Below are 22,028 nucleotides of genomic sequence, written 5' to 3' on the forward strand. Positions count from 1 at the left end.
CCGTGAAATAGATAGCGTACATTATTAATGTATAACCGCCTTACTCTTTCTACTGCCTCCTAAAGCCCTTTAAACACATATTTGCTCTCTTGTATGCTTCGTTTTTACTCCAAATGAATGTATGTAAACATATTTTAGCTCCAAATTGACTATAACTCCAAGTTGCAATTTAATATTCAATTTCTACCCACTACAAACCGCCGCTAAGCAATGGTCTGTGGACGGAAACTGGCTATACCATTTTGCTAAGCAACACGAGCATACGAGAAGCGAGTGATAGGACAAGGCATAAATAACATATGACCCATGCCCATACATCCTTTGCCGTAGGGGGTGTAAAGCTTCGCGAAAACGCAGCACAAACCGCACACGGACTTGCATTCCCGCTTGCAGGCAGCCGATGCGGGCAGCATCAGAAGGGAGGTTTGTAAGTTCAATGTAACGCCGTGGTCTCCCTGGTTGACCCCGTGCACACTCCAGGTGTCGGCGGGCGGCTTCCTTCCTTGGCTAGCTGCAGAATGTCGCGTGCAGTGAGGTGAAAGTTGCGATAAATCAATGCGTCGTTGTCGCTGGAAATTGCCACTGACCCGTAACCGGGCGGTAGAACTTGGCTGGCGTGTTGTTGCACCTTACCCAGTGCAATGAAGCATTTAAAGAGGATAAAAGCAATTTGCTTGTTATTATTTAATGTATTACATTACAGTGAGTTTAATACAGATGATTCGGTGTTTTTTTTGTTGGTATGTTTATTCTCCTTCGAACGCAAACTTGAAATGCTTTATCAAAATGCCATGACACCGTTTCGTGCATGAGAAAAAAGGAATCGATTCCATTTCGGAGACTGCGAGCAGTAGGACGGCTGGAAAAGCCTTATCGGTGGCTCGAAATCGGGCCAAATTTATCATCCCATCCTTTATCGGGTGCATCCATCGTAACAGTGACCGATTTACCGCAAATCAATGGCGGCACACAACCATCTCCCGCTTGTTTGAGGGTATTATGTTTGTTTGTGCATTGAATGCGAGAGCAAACGCAAAGCACGCCCGGTTCGTTCTTCGCGTCTGCCCGGGCCAGATATATGAAACGTCATGTTTATTTATCGGAATAATTTATAATAATCTCTAAATCAGCTTCTCGCGGCCCGCACCCTTGCAAACTATCCATATCGCTTCCCGGTCTATCTGACTAAACTGGTCTATTTGTGTTGCGCCAGTGACAATGATTGTGCCTCTGCTGGTCGCGCCGGTTGAGGTTAGGTTTCACCGATGCCGTAAGGAAATGGTTTCCCAGTCTGGTTTTTTTGCAGTCACATTTCCTTCCTGCAAAGCTTTCGAACCGGGGTGTGCGATTAACGATCCCTCTCATTCCGTCTTCTCTTTCTCATTTAAGAGGTAAACCGTCATTCGAGTAAATTATGATACGATCAATCGCATGCTACCCCCTTGTTCTGCCACAGTCTCGTCGGTCAAACGAAACTTTGCATTCGATTCCGCCACAGAATGATGATGGAGTTGAATAGTTTGGTGATATTTGCGACTAAAGCGAATCATCGCACAAGGTCGTTCGATGGGTGGATCATCAGTTTGGCAGAGAAAATCTAGTTTTACATTTACATAATTATGCGTATCGATCCATCAGCTGGTGGGAGTGTTCGGTTTAATAATGTTGCAAATTTTGCACCGACGGAACAAAAATTGGATGATTTTATGGCTTCTTGTTTTTTTGGGGGGAGAGTGATCAACATCAACCAGGAAGTGGCTTGTGCAATGTTGATGATACTAGAGTTTGATGATAAAAATAGCGGATTAGTTAATGGAATACGCACCTGTGCATAAATTTAAAGAGCCATGTTGTGAATGAGATGATGGCTAAACCAACGTGTATTGATGTTTATTATAATATGTTTAGAAAAAATGATGATGGTTTTTATTTATTTTTCACATTCTTTCGTCTGATTGGCTTTGGTTACATCTTAAGGTAAAATCCATCCAACTCTTAAAATATAACTTTTTTTCGCAAAATATATCACACCCCCTCGAAGTAACTCAATCCTTTAATGAATATGATAATAATTCTAATATGTTGTCCGCTTTTCCCTCATATAATGGAATTCTTGCCCGGGATAAGGCTAAAAACACAGGAATCAAATGTCCTAAGAACAAATCGGTCGATACTAAATGTGTTGAAAATACGGCCGAAGCAATAATAATGTGAATCTAAATAAAAATAAAGTAATGGAGTTCTTTTTAGTACAATAAATATATGCATTCTTGTTGGGTACAAATTCTCAGAGAAAATTCTTGATGTACAATTGTAGGCAAATCGTGTAAGTATTTTTTCTTTCTATACTTAACAATAAAATTAACAATAAATCTCAAACACAAATAAAGTTTCAAAATACCACACAATTATTTATGTTTGAGGCAATTCTGTACGACCTACATAAACTTTTTATTTGATACTAACGGTTGTAAGCAATGTCTGCTAAAGAGAAAATTAAACAATTTTAATTTATTACGCTGGTATCAGTGTCCTACGCAATTTTGTTTTACAAAACTTATTTAATTCCTGATATGTTTTAATAAATATAAAGAGTCACTTTCATTTTCGATGTATCAATTAATCATAAACTATCATAAGCTTTTTTGTGCCATTTTTGCACGTGTATGAATTTTTAAAGTTTAATTAATTTTCGTGTTTTTTGCCTAGAATGAGAACTTCAACAATGGATATTTTTTGTCACCTAAGACATTCATTTCTTATCAGCTAACGATGCATTTCAACATTCTGCATCGTTCAAATTCACCATTTAAAATAATCGACAGTGGGAGAAGAAGTTCCACCGCACAGCAACATCTACCATAGCATAGTTTCCTCGCTCGTGCCCACCGCTGGTCACGGTCAACAGGTGTGAGCCTTTTTGAGACCGCAAGCAAGCCGAATGTGCAACCTGTTCCATAACCCGTGCCAAATGCCAAACACGGACGAAAGTGGAGGTGACATCTTCTAGCGATGAACCGAGCAAAGCATGCCACCTAGGATAATATTCAAATCAGCCCACCCCGTGGTACGATGGTAACCGTACAAAACTAGTCCAGACTAACGAATGGAGTACACGGGGAAGAGGTAGAGGCAGAGTTGTCTGTTTCGCTGTTATCTAGCAATGGGCTGGCAAACCTTGAAATAGGTGCAAAACAGTCCCGGCCGCTGAAGATGCCGCTGAAATCGATTTTTTTGGAATAATTTAACGCTGGACAGGTTAGTAGACGATCGAAAAACAGGCTGAAGTCATATCAAAACATTACAAACCGGTGACAGATCTATGGTTTTTTTTTGTCTCTGCTTTACCTGCTCTGCTACAGTGCGAAATTTAAACTTCTGCACGCGGTAAGGCGATCGATGTGTTGTGTCATCTTCACTTCTAGGATGGTAAGCGAGAGGTTTCGCGACAGTACGCTGGCAGGAGAAGCAGGATAGCAACAAGTTTGAATATTTCCAAGCATCCTTGCATCAGATCATTCGTTTAGAGGACGAAACCAGGCAGATTCGACTATTGGGGGCTGTGTTTTTGAGGTTGTGAGGTCTATGGAAACAAAACGTTTTCTGATTATATAAAGCGCATCCAATCGTACCGTTAACGTATCAGTTGGTTTTGAGACACTCTCAGCACAGGTCGTATAGAACCGTGAAAAGTAAACACAGCAAAATGTTCCGAAAATTGGTGAGTGGCTGAGCCAAAGTGGCAGTAGTTTGTAGTTTCCAAGTGATGTTCTTGTTAGAACAATAGCATAGAGTAGTGCCCTGGAGGGAAGAAAGAGGTTTAAGGGAATCGCATACCGTAATACCAGGACGTCCGACAGGGGTACTGATTTTGTGATGAAGTAATTCGCATTTTTTCTCGCCACTGCTGCCGCTCAATTCGCTAAAGAAAATGCGACTAACTTCCTCGCAAAAGCTGACCGCAATAATCAGCGGAGTAGCGGGCAAGGCGAACATCAGCAGCGAAGTAATTTCATGGGGAGCACAGTAGTAGACGCAGTGGAATACTTAGTACATTGTGTACTAAAACAGGCTGATAGCAAAAACGTGTGATGTTATACTTTCATCTCGATCAGTTTCCCTTGAGCATGAACTAAATATTACATAGTACTAAACAGTACATTGTACTAAAAAGATTGTACTAAAATCTCAAAAATATTTCAACTGTACAACAAAATTACGACTAGCGTGAAACTAGCAGTTCTTTGTACATACAGTTATTAATACTTTATAGTACACTTAAAAAAACCTTATTTCATCATCTTTTCCCCCTGTTGCTATTATTTGCAGATTGTTGCATCTCTTGTGGTGTCGCTCGTCGTCGCCCTTCCTCAGCGGCCTCAGGCCCGCAGCGCTGGCGGCGGTGGTGATGATGCCGGAGCGGAAACCCTTGCCCAGGACACGGTGATCAATGCGGACGGTTCGTACACGTACAACTACGAAACGAGCAACGGCATCAGTGCGTCCCAGGCCAGCAACGACGGTACGAACGCCAACGGTAACTTCGCCTTCACCGCTCCGGACGGCCAGCGGTACGAGATTGTGTACATTGCCGACGAGAACGGCTTCCAGCCGCAGGGAGCCCATCTGCCAACCGAGCCGCCAGCACCCGAGCATGTGATCAAGATGCTGGAGGAAATGCGTGCCAACCCACCAGAGGGCGCTGATCTGGAGTCGCTCGATGCTACCCTGAACCGACTGCGCGCTACCCTCGGTTAGGAAGCATCATTCGCCAGTAGGTTAGAAGAGGAATGAAGCTGTACAGTGCTAGATAAAGAGAGCGTACGCAATGATCGTACGCTTGGATTTATTTTTTTTATTAAAACAATGTGAAATATATAAAAGCCTCGCCATTTTGCTCGGACTACAAAAATAACTCATAGTTCTTTTAGTTGGGATAAACATATTTGAAAGAAAATTACATCAATGTAAAATCAGCAGTCAAGTCAGTACTCAGTAAAAAGTGACAAATCTGCTAATTATTTGTCGTTTCGTCAACGGGCTCGTCCGGGAATTGAACCCGGGACCTCTCGCACCCGAAGCGAGAATCATACCCCTAGACCAACGAGCCACATGTCTAATGGAAAGTTGCGCTCGATTTAAAATCACGTTCAACACAACCAATGCACTAACCACCAATACTTTCACTTCGTAACAGCGTGAAAGTAGCCGATCAGTCCAAGAGAGCTCTCAGTATCCCTTTCCACTGTTTGCACCGTATGTCTCTTGAAGTGGCCAATCGCTCTCCTCCTTCTGAGGGAGCTATTTTTAGTAAAATAAAAGTGGTGGGATCAATCGAAATGCTTTCACTAGAGGGAAGGGTCTTTCATGTTGCTTGTAGCTGCATTGGTTTGTGCGACACTCTGGTGCTGGCATGATCTGACCATATGAAGCTTTTAAAAGCATTGCGAATAAGCTTTCGACGAATGCGTACTATAAGATTGTGTATTTATCAAGGTGAATTTAACAAATGAAGTCCTTCTAAAGTATTCCCAAAGGAAAATAACAATCAAAGTTTTCTAAACTTTGATCGTCGACGAAGTAATATAATTTAGCAAGATCCTAAGAAAGAAAAGGCGACTACTTCTTTACTATTATTTTACACCGGTTTTATTTCATTTCCGATTCGATAACAAACAGTTCAACAACGAAATTCAATTTTTCTACTTAAGCCTATTGCGTGGTGAAATGGTGATCCAATGATTCATGGCTGTCCTGTCTTCTTGGCACAGGACCTTCAATGATGAATGATGAATGTTGGCTAATGACGTCCAAAACGGTTCCAAGTTTCCAATCCCCAACAGCCACTTAGTGCTGTCGCAGCCGAGCGAGGGTGGCATCGAGCGCCTCCAGACTGAAGTCCTTCTGGTCCTTGGGCGGGTTGGCGCGGATCTGCTCGAGCGTCTTGAACACGTGCTCGGGCGTCGGCGGCGGCGTCGGCAGATGGTCACCCTGCGGCTGGAATCCGTTCTCGTCGGCCACGTACACCACGCGGTACAGCACACCATCGGGACCGGTGTACGAGAAGGCACCGTTGGCGTTGTGCGCTCCGAGACCTTCCTCATGGGCGGCGATACCGTTGCTCGTCTCGTAGCTCCAGTTGTAGTGTCCATCGTCCTTCAGCACATTCTCGTACGCCACGATCTGGGCGTGTGCGTCCGGGTTTTGCTGGTGCGAGTAGGCCCGATCGAGCGGTCCGGCGGCAACGGTGGCCACGAGCAGGGCAGCAGCGAACACGAAGCGGAACATTTTGGAAGGTGTAGGAATGCTCGTTGCTGAAGGCAGGCTTGTTGTTGATGGAAGGATCGTTGTTGAATGATGACTTTTGACCGAATTGTTTCACTTTATATACATCGCACACGCGCTGGACCTAATCCCTCCAAAATCCTATGTGTGTCCCAAAACGCACTACCCAAATCCTTACCCAGTATTACATCAGCTGGTGCACGAGACTTAAGACCAACGGTCCGAAGGATTGACGAGGTCAGTTTTAGCTACGGACCGAATGGTGGACCTGTTTCGAATCGTTGGTGTTGGGCTTCCTTTCGAAATTGTGTTTACCCTCACGCACGTACCCACATGCATGCACACATACACACGCATCCATTCAAGTGTAGATTAATCGAGTTTATAACACTCCAAAACGAGCCACTCGGGCAGGGGTGTTGCCTAGCAACAGCCACTAAGCTAATGAACCGCTCGGGTTTGCTTCGTTCCTTGCGTATAAGGAAGGGCGAAGGATCGTTATGATAAGATAGAGTGCCGATCATATCGTAGTACAGCTGGACACACGCATACAAAAAAGCATTCCATTCCACGTTTGCCAGACACTTATACAATCGTTGCTCCCTTTCTCGCGCGCGTGCAATTTCTTGCCCATTTTGCATCACTTGAACCGACAAAAATTGTGTTTCCAATTCGACCTGCTGTTGGTCGTAAAAGTGGAGCAATTTTTTTCTCTCTTCTCTGGGCGGCCCACAAACCTGCCACCCTGTGCGCAATAGAAAGACTTTACCGCCTGGCGTAAGCGACGAACCCTTGTCGTACGTTTTCGGGCGTGTCTCGCGCTGGTAGATGGAAAGGACCCGCATGTCTGGAACCGGGTCAATGTCAATGGTTGGCGAATTTTTTAATTATCCCGCATGGTTTACGCCGGTCTGGCCTGGCAGCGGTGTGGGCCGGTTCCGTACACCAAAGTGCCCGCCCGCTTCAACATCGTGTCCTGGTTGGAGTGTGTTACCAAACCCAGCATGCGCGCCGCTGTTCTGGGAAGGGCGACCAGAAGGGTGGAACCAGTTCGAAACGACCCCCAAGATTTTGCCAATTTTTGCTCGGCCACATGCCGGACCCGCATACCGGACGGTGGTTGACCTCAAAGGTGACGACTCAAGAAGGCTGCCGAGCGGACCATGGCGGACGCTTTGCGGTTATGGATCGATTAGCTCGGCCAAGCTGTCAAAAGCGAGGGATTAAAGGGAGCGCACCGGATTAGCCGGCGAAGGTCAGTCGTGTTCCTGTCCAGGCCTACGCCTGTGTGTGATATATCTGCCGACACTTTAGCGAGCGGACGACTTGTGTCTATACGCTTTTCGGTGCTTTCAAAGCGCATTTCGAGTGCAGCTCTAATTGGCGGTGCTTGTTGGTGATGTTTTGGGGGCAGAGACGGAGCATGAATTGCGCGATGATTGTTGATTAGATCGGACAGCAATGTTTTCGCCAGTTCGGTAGAGAGGTCAATTTGCTGAATTAGCTGAGAGGTACAAGGTACACAGCGGGACACAACGAAGGCTGGTCTAATTGTTTGAGTGGTAATCTAATTTCGGCCAAAAACTTGTATTGTTCTTTTGCTCATGTAGCGATCACAATCGAAAACAGTAGAACAGCACTTGTTTGTCATATTCTACAACTCAAAGAGAACGGATTTAATTCGTAGTAATGATGCCAATGGAACAGTAATAGAAAGGATGAAGCTTCTAATTTGAAGATAAATAATTGAATTGTTTCCAAAAATACAACTAAACATATAACATAGCCTGACCAAACTTACTTACTTACTTATCCGGCACTACAACCGCTTTGCGGTCTTGGCCTGCCTCAGGAGTGTCCGAAACCGCTCACGGTCTCGCGCCTTCGTCTGCCAGTCCGTTATCCCGGCCTTAATGGCGGACGCCTCCACGCCATCTTGCCACCTAAATTTGGACCTACCACGCCTCCTCTGTTCTTGTGGACGGCCTAAAAAGACTTTACGGGCTGGGTCGTCCGTTTCCATGCGTACAACATGGCTAGCTCACCGGAGCCTGGTGAGCTTGATACGCTGCACGACAGTGAGGTCGCCGTACATCTCGTAGAGCTCGTCATTATAGCGGCTCCTCCATAGTCCTTCCGCACATACGGGGCCAAGTATTCTTCTGAGCATCTTCCTCTCGAACGCGGCTAAGAGGGTTTCGTCAGATTTGGACAGTGTCCATGTCTCAGAGGCGTATGTGAGTACTGGTACTATATAGGTACTATATAGTCCCAGCTTCGTCCGTCGCGACAGGTTCTTTGAGGTGAACTGCTTTTTCAGGCTGTAGAATGACCGGTTGGCAGCCAGCATCCTTGCGCGCAACTCAACTTCCATACTGTTGTCGTTGCTGACCTTTGACCCAAGATAGATGAATTGTGGGACGACTTCAAAAGTGCGTTCACCTATCTGCACGTCACGCCTACGTAGATTCTGATTATTTGTTGGTGGGCCCGCTGATGACCAATGATGTCAATATCATCAGCGTATGCCAGGATCTGGGTTGACTTATAGAAGATGGTTCCCGTAGTCTCCACCCTCGAGTCACGGATGGCCCTCTCTAGCGCCAGGTTGAATAAGAGACAAGCAAGCCCGTCCCCCTGGCGCAGACCCTTGGTGGTAGCAAAAGGTCCTGAGAGTTTCCCATCCACCCTCACCTGGCATGTGACGTTGGTCATAGTCATTCTAACTAGCCTTATCAGTTTGGTCGGGATTCCAAAAGAGCTCATAGCGCCATACAGTTTTACCCTGGCTTTGCTATCATATGCGGCTTTGAAGTCAATGAAGAGATTGTATGTGTCGTGTCCATCTTCTCCAAGATCTGCCGCATGGTGAAGATCTGATCAGTAGAGCCTGACCAAACTTCCAATAGAAATAAGACCAGCTTCAGGAAAGAGTTAGAGGCAATATCACACAATAGAACATGACGGTGTCAGCTCGAGCTTGGTGTCAGATCCAGAATTGTGTCCAATATGAAGAGTTTCAGAGAAAGGCAAAGAGAAATGTAAAATCATAGGTAAAGATCAATTTTTAGATTTATTTGAAGTTTGTTACGACATAAAGATTAACGAGAACCTTAGGATTGCGCACTATTGTCCTTTGAACTAATCTGGTGATGTCCATTAGGAAATATATTTCAATATTTCTAAAATGGGCCAAAGTATCATACTCCTGATTTACAGTTGCTACATCGCTACTGGGTAATGTTCCAGCTCACAAAGATACCTTTCGACGTGGGACACATGTTGAATGATAATTATCATACGACAGCTCAGTACCAATCTGTAAACGGTCTACCGAAACGATTGAGACTCCAACAACGAAATGTTTTGAAAAATGTTGACATTTTTACCATTGCTTAAAATAGGACTTGTTACACAATTTTGCCGCCTTATACCAAACGCCAAACGGATTGCGTTGAGCTTAATCCATCCACGCTTGGCTGACTCCTCACGCAATACAAAACACGGAGAGAAATTCTGTTCCTTCATAATGCTCCATGGGTGTCGCTATGGTGTTGTCCCCCTTAATGCCGGTAATAGGGTTTTATCCTTTCTTGGCTCACGACACGATGACCGTATCCGACTGGGCGCGCGTTGCTTGTTCAAGCACAGCAAAACAACTCAGTTGAAATTCCAACGACATTTTTTCTCGGCCAACCTCCGCATCTCGATTGCAGCCGCTCGGACATTGGTTCGACATTAGTTCATTAATATATTATGCACCTGTTTCTTGGCGCAGTTTATGTTTCAAACACCAACATGCTCCCTCCGCCCGTGGTTTGTTCCGTATGCACTGAAGAGAAATGACTTTACCCTTCACTCGCCGTAATCCCCTAATCGATCGAGTTGGATTTTTTGGTACGGTCCGTGCTCGTAACGCATGGTCGAAACCGGTCATTTCGATAATGATTAGCAGCCACCGCGACACGTTACAGGGAGACATGCGTTAATGAAAATTTAATCAATCACCTACTCGTGTTACAGCGCCCGCGATTGCGTGCTGTTGCCACCCAGAAAAAAAGTACCCACCACTCGGCGGCGGCGAGAAAATAAGGTTACTCTTGACCTTGGCCCTGGGTACAGCCGACCCGAAAAAAAACACACACTTGCCCACAGCTCGTACCACGTGAACCCACGACCAGCGTCGACGGGCTGGGCGAGCGATCGGTCCTGTCTCGGGGCGTGTCACGATGGTGCACGATGCAAATTTTTGGAAGTCGGTATAAATTAGGGAACTGGATCAGTTGTCAGCATCAGTTGCAGCTAATCAGCCGTCGTCGTCAATTCATTAGCGCGAGTCTCGCAAGAAACTAAAACAACCGCCCAAACGCCCAGCCATGTTCCGCTTCGTGTTCGCTGCTGCCCTGCTCGTGGCCACCGTTGCCGCCGGACCGCTCGATCGGGCCTACTCGCACCAGCAAAACCCGGACGCACACGCCCAGATCGTGGCGTACGAGAATGTGCTGAAGGACGATGGACACTACAACTGGAGCTACGAGACGAGCAACGGTATCGCCGCCCATGAGGAAGGTCTCGGAGCGCACAACGCCAACGGTGCCTTCTCGTACACCGGTCCCGATGGTGTGCTGTACCGCGTGGTGTACGTGGCCGACGAGAACGGATTCCAGCCGCAGGGTGACCATCTGCCGACGCCGCCGCCGACGCCCGAGCACGTGTTCAAGACGCTCGAGCAGATCCGCGCCAACCCGCCCAAGGACCAGAAGGACTTCAGTCTGGAGGCGCTCGATGCCACCCTCGCTCGGCTGCGACAGCACTAAGTGGCTGTTGGGGATTGGAAACTTGGAACCGTTTTGGACGTCATTAGCCAACATTCATCATTCATCATTGAAGGTCCTGTGCTGAGAAGACAGGACAGCCATGAATCATTGGATCACCATTTCACCACGCAATAGGCTTAAGTAGAAAAATTGAATTTCGTTGTTGAACTGTTTGTTATCGAATCGGTAATGAAATAAAACCGGTGTTAAATATTATAATATTATCGTTTATTTCTACCTGTTTGTCGACTTCTCAACTGCATCAGCAGAATAGAAAGAATAGTTCACTTTCTAAACTGATGATTAAGTAGGTTAAGCTGATTGACCTACTGTCTTTAATTTGCTTTTCCCATTCTGCGGACAACTCTTCCCAATTATTGGAACAAACTGAAGCCAGCCTTATGCACATAACGTAAAAGAAAACGAAAAAGGAATTAAATGCTCCGCTCATGACATAACTCTCTTTCTCTCGTTGACCTATATAGAGAAAAATTCTATTCCAGCAATCGAGACGCATTCTGTTTGATAATTGATTGCCACAATTAAAGAAATGCACACAAGGGCTACCACCCGTCGTGCGTGTGTTTTGAGACACCATTTTTTCTGCCACTCTTTGCTGTGCTTATACGTACAGGAGAGAGAGAGAAATCATAGGACCTTGTTAATTTCTTTCAAATAGTTTGCAAGTTTGGTACGCCCGGAACCGAAAGGAATGATAATCGGGCAAAAGAAAGAAAGTTGTGATATTTCTTTGTCTCTTGCAGAACGTTGGCTTGTTAGCGCGAATGAAGGCAAGTAGGTACGAAACAGCGAAGCGAAAAAGAATTATTGAAAGTCCGTTCCATTAAGAAGAAATTGCCTTTTGATTGCAATTCTTGGGCAGACGTGTTTGCGTTGTACGATGCGAATGGTATAGATGAGCATGTTTAAGCTAATTAAGATTAACTGGTACATGTATCTTTCGTGCTATGTGCATCGGGGGGAATTGTTTTTAAGAAGCAAAGAACACGTTGTTTACGGCAAAGATATCGCGAAAATAAACCGTTCAATTACGTAATTATGAATTTCACAATGTTTGAATTAAACGGATCAAACAGCGTAAGAGTTTATGGAGAAGATGTGAGGTTCAAAATTAAACCGCCTAAAAGTATGCAACGCGCTACACGTTGTGTTCATACAACGACGAGGGGTACGTCAATGTACAATGCTGAAGGATTTAAATAAGGGTAAATGTACCAGTATTGGGCAGGTTAGTGCAGTAGTTTCACAAAAACGGCTTGTACATTTACAATTTTTATTACTTTTCATGAAAGTGACGTTATTTTTAACGATAAACTATCGCTTTATGTTGTGCTATTTTTTATTCTAAATCTAAATGTAGTTTTTAGAGATAATCGTGAAAATGGAAACACTGTTTTTGTTCCCGTTTTCGACAGTGTGGTCCTATTTTCGCCAACGCGAATTAGGGTAAATGTTTTAATTAATGCCAATAGGTAGACAAAAATGTTCAAAACAATTTTACACTCTCACTTTCCTAAGATTTGTGTTGAAAAGTTTTTAAATTATTAATTTTATGTTGCCCATTTTGGGCATTTTGCTGGCAATTTTTACAGTCATTTTGATTTGAGTTAAAAAAAAAAAGTAGGCACTGGAGAAATGAGACTGCCTGACGGCTCTAGAGTACGGCTCCGACTGGCTTACAAATTATTATTTTTCTCTCATGTTATTTGATTATTTATAGTAAAATTGGTGATATTTGATACAACAAATGTCGTTTTATGTGTGTGTTATGTTTTATTGCAGTTTTCTGATCAAGTTATAAATGAATATGCAGCAAAATCAAAAGTGTGTTACTGTTTCAAGTTTCGGCAGGAGCCCACAGCATTGATCTGTCAAAAATCAACATTTACCGGGTACCTATTTTCGGTAGCATTTAAAATGAACAATTATTTGATTTTTGTGATTTTAAAACTCCTAGCGGGCTAGAATAAATTCTGCTACCATAGAATCTTTCATAATAACCACACTTTCATTGTTTTAGTGTTCTGTTTCTCTTAATGATTAAACCTGCCGAACTATTGGCTGACAGCAAATCTGCCGAAACATGTTGAGCTCTGCACATTTTGTTTGATATTTTGATAAATATGGAAGGAAATGATGTGAAACTTCGTATATGAATAACAAATAAGCAAATTTCTTTTTTAAAAATATGTAATGAGACAATTTTTAACGCGTTTTTGCGTAATTACACGTTTTTAGTTACCTTGCCGAAAACAGATACACTGCCGAATACTGGTACAGTTAGCCTATACTGATGAAACGAATTTGTCCTTTTTGCGCTTATAGAAGCTTCTATGTGTTTAAAAAGACATGTTTATTTTTGTAAAGGCATGATAAATTATTATAAAACAATTATCGAAATAATTTCAAAATGTGTAAATGACTTTGCAAAATGGATGGATTGTTCATTATAATTACTTATCAGTAATGATTGGATGCCAACAGCTTGCTCATGTTTACAGTAGTTATTTGAGTAGCAGCAACAAGATCTTGAAGACCAAACTATGTTGTACAAGTTTAGGCCATCCCGAATAAAAACAATGCCATTCCAATTCTCAAAATTGCCAACTCATTGACCGGCGAAGGAAAGAAGACAATTATAAAACCATATCTTTAATCAATGGCTCGTTTTCGCACACCGAGAAGGGGCACGATTGTTCACACACAATGAGCTAGCCTTTCGCGCCCGCTAAACAAACACACTGCAAAAAAGTGTTCAAATATTGGTCTTATTTTAATGTTCACCGCACTTCGTTCCACCCCCAAGATCGCACATTTGCCTCTTCAGTGGCAGTATTGAATCAGTTCTGCCAATTCTAAAGCGCAAATAAAAGTTCTACCACACGAACGCTTTCTACGGAGGAATCATAAACGCCCACCAGGGTAAGCCGTGCGTCAATATTGACACATTGAAACAGAGGAGACAGAACGAGGCGTTTTCGGACGAACGCCAATTCCACCTGATGTGGGTGACCTGCTGTGCGGGTGGCGTCATGATCGATGCAACGATCAAATGCATCTTGACAGGTTATTTGGTTGAGCCACCTTGGTGATCGCGGAAAGCCAAATGTCAACTCGCTTTGGGAGGGTGGGATTGGGAGGGCAAGCTATGAGATGATTTATGCAGACCGGATCGTCGTCAAATTCCGGGTGAAAGGAATGGAAACGCTGATCACCCTGGATTTAGCGGACGGATGGAAGATAAATACAAATCAGATAGAGCACCATCGGACCGAGTAGCCGAGCAGGGGAATGCAATGCTCAACTGCATCCATCTCCGAGCCCGGACCGCGCTCCGATGTTTGCTCTTCATTCATAATTGGACACAAATTTTGGGAAATAAAATTTGCACCGACCGACGCGGCAAGGTCGACCGTTTATGAGGAAGAGACAGCTCAAGAGCGACAGCAGCAGCACCACCACCACCAACAGCAAGCAAAACGTCCCGCGACAACTTAATTGGACCATAAAGATACACGGTTTATAAAACGGAACCGAGCCAGCAGTGGGCAGGGGCCAGTCAAACTATCGTTTGTTGTTTGTTGGCCATTTTGTTGGATATGGATGTCGTCATTGAGCCGGCATGTTGCGTTTCGCATCTGGCTAATCTGGTTTTTGCAACGCACCGTACTGCGTAGCCAAATAACTCGATCGGGCATTACATTTGCATTGGGAGAAGGAGCTCAAACTTTAACCGAAGTGTCAATTGCCTTCGTGTGGTCAGATCCGGTTGTTTGAAGCCCTTTTGTTTTAATTCGTACATCCTACGAAGAGGGGAGCTTTGCTCAATCAAACTCATCAACGTTTGATCCAATATTTGATTTGTCCCCCCGATTCGATCAGATCCGCCTCGTACCGGATGCAGCGAGAAGTTCAAGGTTTTCCCCCGTATGAAGATGATCTCGATTCGAGTCATCAAGTTTCATTTCATGCGGCTTAGTAGATGGTAGAAATATTGGCATGAGACGCACGTCGTACAATCGATAACTCTAGTGTATTTGGTTAATCAGATGCAATTAGCATCGTTTAACGTCGGCCGATAATCGGCTGAGCTACTGGCTGAGATTGTGTTGTAGAGATAAAACGATCGGGAGCGTGAAATAGCGATCTTTAGAGCGATCGGATTGTTGGTTGATGTTTGCTTTTAAATATTCACATTTTTATCACAGTGTCTGCCCTCTCTCTATCTCTCTACCCCAAATAAGCAATCAAAGACGATTCGTCGTCCTTGTGCAAAATGTCACTCCATTTTTATGAGCGATTAAACCCTTAATGAGTTCATATCGCGTTCGTTTTTGGGCTAAAAGCATGTCCCATGATCCCTTTTCGGTGATTAGCCGAACACAATGTAAATAAATCGATCCGAACCCGATGAAGATCGTTTCGTGTGAAGTATAAAATATGAGTCCTCGCACAAATCGCTCAATAACTCATTCGCCCCCAGGGGTGGTGGGAGTTGGAAAAAGGGTGATCCAACCAATAGTGGCACACGAAAGCCCGGGCTGAAGCGTGAAAATGAGACTCCCGCACACACATACACACGCACAGCCATCACCTTCAATAAAATAATGAGCCTATAAAGACGATACTTTAATGACGAGCTGCTAATTTGCGACGCATTTATTCAAATGGGACGTCTCGGGAGTTGTCGGAGGGATGGTCCGTTTCTTCGGGAACGCCGCTGTTTCTCTGTCGTAACCTAAGCGAGCGTTTTGTTTCAAACCCATCAGAGGATCATAAATCAGGAGTGTCGTCAGGGTGGTTTTCGTTTAGGATCTTCGCTGATGAACATGAACCCAAATGGATGGGTGTTGCTGGACAGAGATGTGGCCAAGATGCACAGCCGTGCTGTGGCGATGAATGTGACAGAAAGAGGGCTCTGTTTCGTGGTAGATAGGTCATAGGATAAGAGCAGATTATTTGTTGCATTTTACTGAACATATGGATATCGAAACAAAATATTTAAATAACATGATACTTCGACAAGTATTTGTTGCTATTTTTATCACGTTGGTATCTGTGATACTGGAGCCGATTTTCACAAAAAAACGATTTCAAAAATCGATAAAATTACATTAAAACAATTGAAGAAGATGTGCTCATCAAAGCAAAATTAGATTAATTTTATACTCACATTACTTAAAAGAGTAAGTATAATGCATTCCTTTTGCGAATTTTATTGCCTTTAAAACGATGCAAATTCGCTTTAACAATTTGTTTTAAATCGAACAGAATACTATTTACGGACGGAAACGACTGTGACCGTGTGGAAGTAGCTGGGGGCCACACAGCTGGCAGGTTTTACGAGCGACCTAGCAGCAGGGTCGTTCGTATTCCCAACAGCAAAAGCTGATCATTAAGTGCTGTGAATGAAAAAAACGGAGACTCAAGAATCTCCGTCACAACGAACGAAACTGCAAGGTAACGATCGCTTACGGGAAGGAAATCCTGTCATGCGTGTGCCTCCGCTCTGCCTAAACTTCGTTGACGATCGGAACTGGAGCAGGATGGAAAATGTCTAGGTTGATTTTTTACGACGAGAAAGAATATTTCTTTTGGGAGCAATTGATGTGTGCTGAAAAGGTATCAAAATTAACGCTTTTAATGTTTAAAGTAAACAACATTTTCAATCATTCGGAATTAACCTTTTGTGTAACAATAAAATCCGAAACCTTCTCGTACCATCTCAATCATCTTCACGCCTACACAAGCAGGAGGACCAGCCAAAAAGTGAGGAAACGCCCGCAGCCACCCTACACTCCCCTTCAGGCACACACGAGAGCTTAAAACTTACCTACGGACCTGGGGCATGATGTCACCTTCAATATTTAACGTTTTCTCGAGGCAATAAAAGTTTGTTTGGGCTAACATTTCCCACCGAATAAATGGCGACCCTTACCACCCATTTCACCCTCCAAGCAGGGTTCAAATGAATGAGCTCGGACAGAAATCAACACAACCACACAAACACACTCACGTGCCACGATGGGTCATTTGCTTACCCAGCCAAGTGAATCATTATCATCATCAGCTGAGCTTTTAATCGACCAATATCCAAACAAACGATCTTTATGTCCGCCGTATCTCAGTTTTTATGTCACACCTAATTCGATTAGGTTGTCCTCATAAAATAATATGCCACAGCTGTTGTGCGTGCTGGGTGTGAGGGGGGGGCAACGGGAGTTGGAAACAGCGAGGTGGTTTGTGGAGATTCGAAGGTGTTCGATTGATTCCAGACGTGTTAATCTTGAGATGTGACAGTAAATTCATTCTTTAGTGTGAAGCAGTTTGTACCGATAAACGATCCAGTAAATGGTTATGCTTTTTTTTACAAACACAGGATTAACTTATTCCTTTTTAAACGCTTTCGGGTTTCAAAATTGTTGCAATGATTATTACGTCTTATCTTTGCGTGATTAATGTATGCGTTACGCAAACCAATATGCGGTTCGTGGTACACTCTCTCTGATCCTTTCAATCCTGATGCGCATTTAACAACTGCCAAAGAAAAAAACACAAACACTCCTCGTACACGCATCGAAACAAACCGAAACCGAGTGATCGTAAAAAATGATGAAATAAAATAAAATAAATGCAACATAAAACTGACCGAACTCCGAAATGGGTCGTAAATCATAATCCCCGTGCACGGGTTGTGCGCGTGTGGCGTGGCGAGTTTCGTCGATCGTTGTGGGTTTCGATCGTATTAATTCGTACCAATCTACCGATACTCCGTTTGGGGCGAATGAATGGGTTCGATAATGTAGGGATGAGGGAAGATTTCGGACGTTTGCAAGTGTGTTTGCGAGTTTGAAGAATGAGATGGAAGCTGGACGTGGATCAGCTTCGATGAGTTTTGTTTGTTATTAAATGTATCGGGGCTAGCGATAAAGCGCGACATAAGTGGACAAGGTTGCCGATGGGTACGTTTTATGAGGTCATCGAAGAAGAGGTGGACCGTAAGTGGTTGCCTGTTGAGAGGGGTTTTTTTGGGGGAGGTATAGTAGTTTGAACTGCTTAAAATGGCACATGAGCGGTAATGGGTGGCGATTTTATAATAATATTATAGTCAAAGCCTGTTACATGTTTCTAGAGTGGAGTCATCACTAAATCCACCCCCACAGTAAGGACCGAAATTTAGAAAATATCTTATCCAAGACTTAAATATTCATTAACGAGCTGGAAGAGTTGATTTCCTGTATTTCAGGATAAATTTGAGGATGAATAAAAAGCTTTGCCATTTGTGCTGTTTAAATATGCTTTTATAACTCAATTAATTGCACCGATTTCATCCAAACATTCTATCCCATAGACACTAGATAAAGAAACTCCCAAACACTTCTTTGTTATCGATGAAGAAATAGTCGAGGTGTCTTCAATCACAACCTTACCGTTTCAGCGACCCCCTTGTGCCAGTGATCGACCGTGTTCGTATGCTTTTGGATGGGCAATTTGGGTTAATGAGCGGGATCCAATAGTGTTGCTGACTAAAGGCCACCCCTTCCGCAACAACTACCTAGTCTTGTAGATGCCACTGCTCGGTGGATGTTCTCCGATCGCCGGCCCCATTTGCCAATCAGTGCCGTCATTTATTATCACGCCAAAGTTTCACGCCCGGTGCGGCTCATCAGCCCTAACCGAGAGGGAGCGAGAGGGGATCTCCGGCACCAAAAGGACCAACAAAACAAGGAACCGAATGACGGTGCGAGCACCTACTACTAGCCGAAATCTGCTCGATATCGAAACCGTGGCAAAGTTCAAGGCTAATTGGTATCGATCGTTCTGCGATTGCGGGCGAGCTGGCAGCTGACGAATGGGAAGAGACGGTTTATTTTTGCAATCTTTTGCTTATGGTTTTATGGCAACGGTCGCTCGTAAAAGTTCGGAGTTCGAAGGGGTGAGTAGATTTGAATATTACCTAAGTTAAAACGGCGTTCAGTGATCCTTACAGAAGGAAGTTATGGCAAGTATGCTGTAACTGAAGGATATATATTTAGTTCTTTCTTGATGGTGGAATGATACTTTGTGAAGAATAGTAGGCATAGGGGTTGCTATCATCGAGGGATCAATTAGGTAGAACCTTTTCTGGAAAGGTTGGTTCTTACCCTTTGAATATTTCTTTATAAGCAGAAAAGATTGTTGATCGCTTGTATCCAGTAAAATAACGATCCATTTTGACTTCCTGTTATATACCAGTGAGCAAGGCATTTCCTTATTATATAACTCAATATTGTTTAGTACCATCTAAACCGTTTTCTACAACTCTTACCCCAAAAGCTACTGGAAACCTTTCAAAACATTTTCCATTTTATTCTTTAAAATAAAGCTAAAAAAATAATCATAAAAATTAAATGAGCTATCATAAATCAGTTCACGTTTCATTCGTTCATCGCTTCCAATACCTTCAACACAATAACAAAGCAATTATTTGCTGATTGGCTTAGCGCGTACGACACAGCACACTCTTTCCCAGCGCCGGGAGGTGTTGCAGAATTTTAAGTCTAATTAACACGACATTAAAAATAAATTCCCTTTTGCGGCTGCCCAGTGCCCGATACATCTTGCACCAGCTGTCATAAGTGAGAATTTATTGTGAGAACCCTCTGCGGGCTACCGAAAAAACAACAACGATGCTTCACAGAGAGAAAACGAGGCACAAGATCAGCGAATGGTTTAAGTGGTTAGCATTGTATACAAATTTTGTTCGGCTGACTTTTGTGCGATTGTTACGGAACATGTTCTTAGTGGTTTCGAACAGTTTTGAGTTGTGTTTCAAGAACATATTAGAAGCAATTCCTATGACAGTAAACATGTAAATAGATTTGAAAACGGAACAGTGAATCAAGGCGCCCACTGGTAGGCGCAATCTCCTAAAAAAATGACCCCGATAAGGTCAGAGCCTCGAACAAACCGCCCACTGTTTAATTAAGATCGCTTCGAAATCTCCATCCGCCCCACTAAACACTTCCCGAATTGCGCTTTAATGAAAACACCAGGAAGCAATTTTTCAACCCTGCTCAATTGTTTCAAGCCAACCAGATTGCTCCAAGCGATCGAGCGGCAGCCAGGGGACAGATATTTTCCACCACCGTCTAACTCCGCTCCGTCCCGGTGCTGGTGTGTGAAATTTGACTCGAATGCTAATGCTTGGATGTCTTGGTCGAAAACTGCGCGTGGCCGAAGAAAAACAAAACACACCACAACAGCCACCAATAAAACCACCCCAATGTCGATCCCGGCCCCCACGTTTGCAGCGTCAGCGAAGAGATAAAAGAAAATTTACGATGAGAAATCCAATAAAAATGGCTTTACCCTCGGCCATGTCGTCCCGCGTGCGGTGGGTATTTTCCTGTGAGCTTTCGGTTTTAGATGAAGCTTCTTTCGGGGTTCTCTCCCTTTTTTTATTGAATGACCTTCAACATAAGTGTGCTTTTGTGTGAGTGTGTGGCACCATTTGTCACCATTGCACCAAATCCATCTGAAACGAGTTTGGAGTGTTTTGATTGATTGAATGTGGAAAAGTGGTACTAGTGTGAGGATTTTCCATTTTTTCCCATGGTGTGTTAAAGCTCTTCTTAAAGCTATTAACGACAGCTTGCTTGGGGCATTGTCTATAAAGTGACAAGATGGAAGCTCAACCAAAGCGCGTAGGACTGCTAATTGAGCTCCATTATGTTATGATATGCTGGAGGTTGGATGGTTTTCTACATGCCGGTGAAAGAATTTATCCGCCCATCACCTACGCTCGTGCTCGGGTTGATCGTAGTGGTGCGATTGCGTCATCACGCGGGATCCATTTGGGGTAGGGTTTTTTCTGTTTCCTTTAGACAATCTGCTCATATGAAAAGGATTATTCGGATTTAGCTTCGATTCGATTCGTTTATAAATGATTCTTTCAAAGGAGAATTCTTTGCGAATTATTTCAATGTTGTCCAATAATGATAGACATTTCCAAGTGGATTTAATAAACACATTTAACTTTATAAAGTATTGTTAAGCAGGTAAAGTATAAGGTGAAAAAATCATATTTTAAAATTAAGCTTTTTGAAATTATTTTTTTATTATTTTAGACATTTTATTTGGTTGTTTTAGTAAAATAATTGTGAATACAGTGTTTACCATGGTTTTCGATTGATTCCTGATAATATTTGGATGCTTATAGTTTTTTATTGTTCTCACGATTTATTGGGCGTTTTTTCAGAATTTTTAAAATTGATTGTATTGATGTAAAATCGGCCAATTGCAATAAATCATAGGAACGACCCATAAATATATGGGAAACGGTGAATTGATCGTGAGACAAACCCACAAATTTACGAAAATTAGCTAATAAAACGTGAGGAAACCATGTAGTTTTCGTATTTTTCACAATATTTCTTTCCTCTTTCCGGATTTGATATTAAATATTTGGATTTTACTATTTTTTGGTATAATGTTTAATATTCAGGTGTTTTTGTTTTCATTGATTTATTTCCATCGTTAACTCAGGAATCGTTCTAGAACGTCTATTGCACCTGTAAAATTATAATTTAATTTACAAAAATATATAAAGAAATGTACATTTTTCAAAAACAGAACACTGAAAAGTCCTAAAACGGAAAAACGAAACTCGTTAGGTGTGATGCGCGTCGTACGTAATGAAGCAAAATTCATCAATTAAACCTGCTCTCTAACTCCCCTAATCATGTCGTTTTATCAGCAATCAGCACATTAAACCATCGCGCCATGCCAAAACTTTGCCAAACATGTACTATTGAAGCTTCTCATCTGCATCACCATAAACAAATTCAAGGGTGAGAACGACCAGGGCCCATCCGTGCGTTCACCGTAAAACGAATGAACTCAAATTCTACTAAGAAATGAAAT

At 43.2% G+C, this 22,028-nt stretch overlaps 4 protein-coding genes and 1 non-coding gene across 5 annotated transcripts in view; 3 read left to right on the forward strand and 2 right to left on the reverse strand.

Moving 5' to 3' along the window:
* Window positions 1–22,028, forward strand: part of LOC120950992 (pupal cuticle protein Edg-78E-like) — a 175,672-nt gene that overhangs the window by 84,317 nt on the left and 69,327 nt on the right. The gene's annotated exons all lie outside the window — the stretch shown is intronic.
* On the forward strand, window positions 3,614–4,915 carry LOC120953032 (cuticle protein AMP1A-like). The gene is made up of 2 exons (XM_040372689.2): window positions 3,614–3,721; window positions 4,330–4,915. The coding sequence occupies exons 1-2, from the start codon at window positions 3,707–3,709 to the stop codon at window positions 4,756–4,758; spliced, it is 444 nt and encodes a 147-aa protein (XP_040228623.1). The 5' UTR covers window positions 3,614–3,706; the 3' UTR covers window positions 4,759–4,915.
* Window positions 5,039–5,110, reverse strand: Trnap-cgg (transfer RNA proline (anticodon CGG)). The gene has a single exon. It is a non-coding gene; the product is annotated as a tRNA-Pro (tRNA).
* Window positions 5,624–6,371, reverse strand: LOC120953033 (cuticle protein CP14.6-like). Its single transcript, XM_040372691.2, has one exon. It carries the CDS (start codon window positions 6,286–6,288, stop codon window positions 5,848–5,850), a length of 441 nt encoding a protein of 146 aa, XP_040228625.2. The 5' UTR covers window positions 6,289–6,371; the 3' UTR covers window positions 5,624–5,847.
* LOC120950158 (cuticle protein CP14.6-like) lies at window positions 10,563–11,321 on the forward strand. The gene has a single exon (XM_040367969.2). The coding sequence runs from the start codon at window positions 10,662–10,664 to the stop codon at window positions 11,100–11,102; it is 441 nt and encodes a 146-aa protein (XP_040223903.1). The 5' UTR covers window positions 10,563–10,661; the 3' UTR covers window positions 11,103–11,321.

This window comes from Anopheles coluzzii, chromosome 2 (assembly GCF_943734685.1).
Source record: "Anopheles coluzzii chromosome 2, AcolN3, whole genome shotgun sequence".
NCBI classification, from domain to species: domain Eukaryota; kingdom Metazoa; phylum Arthropoda; class Insecta; order Diptera; family Culicidae; genus Anopheles; species Anopheles coluzzii.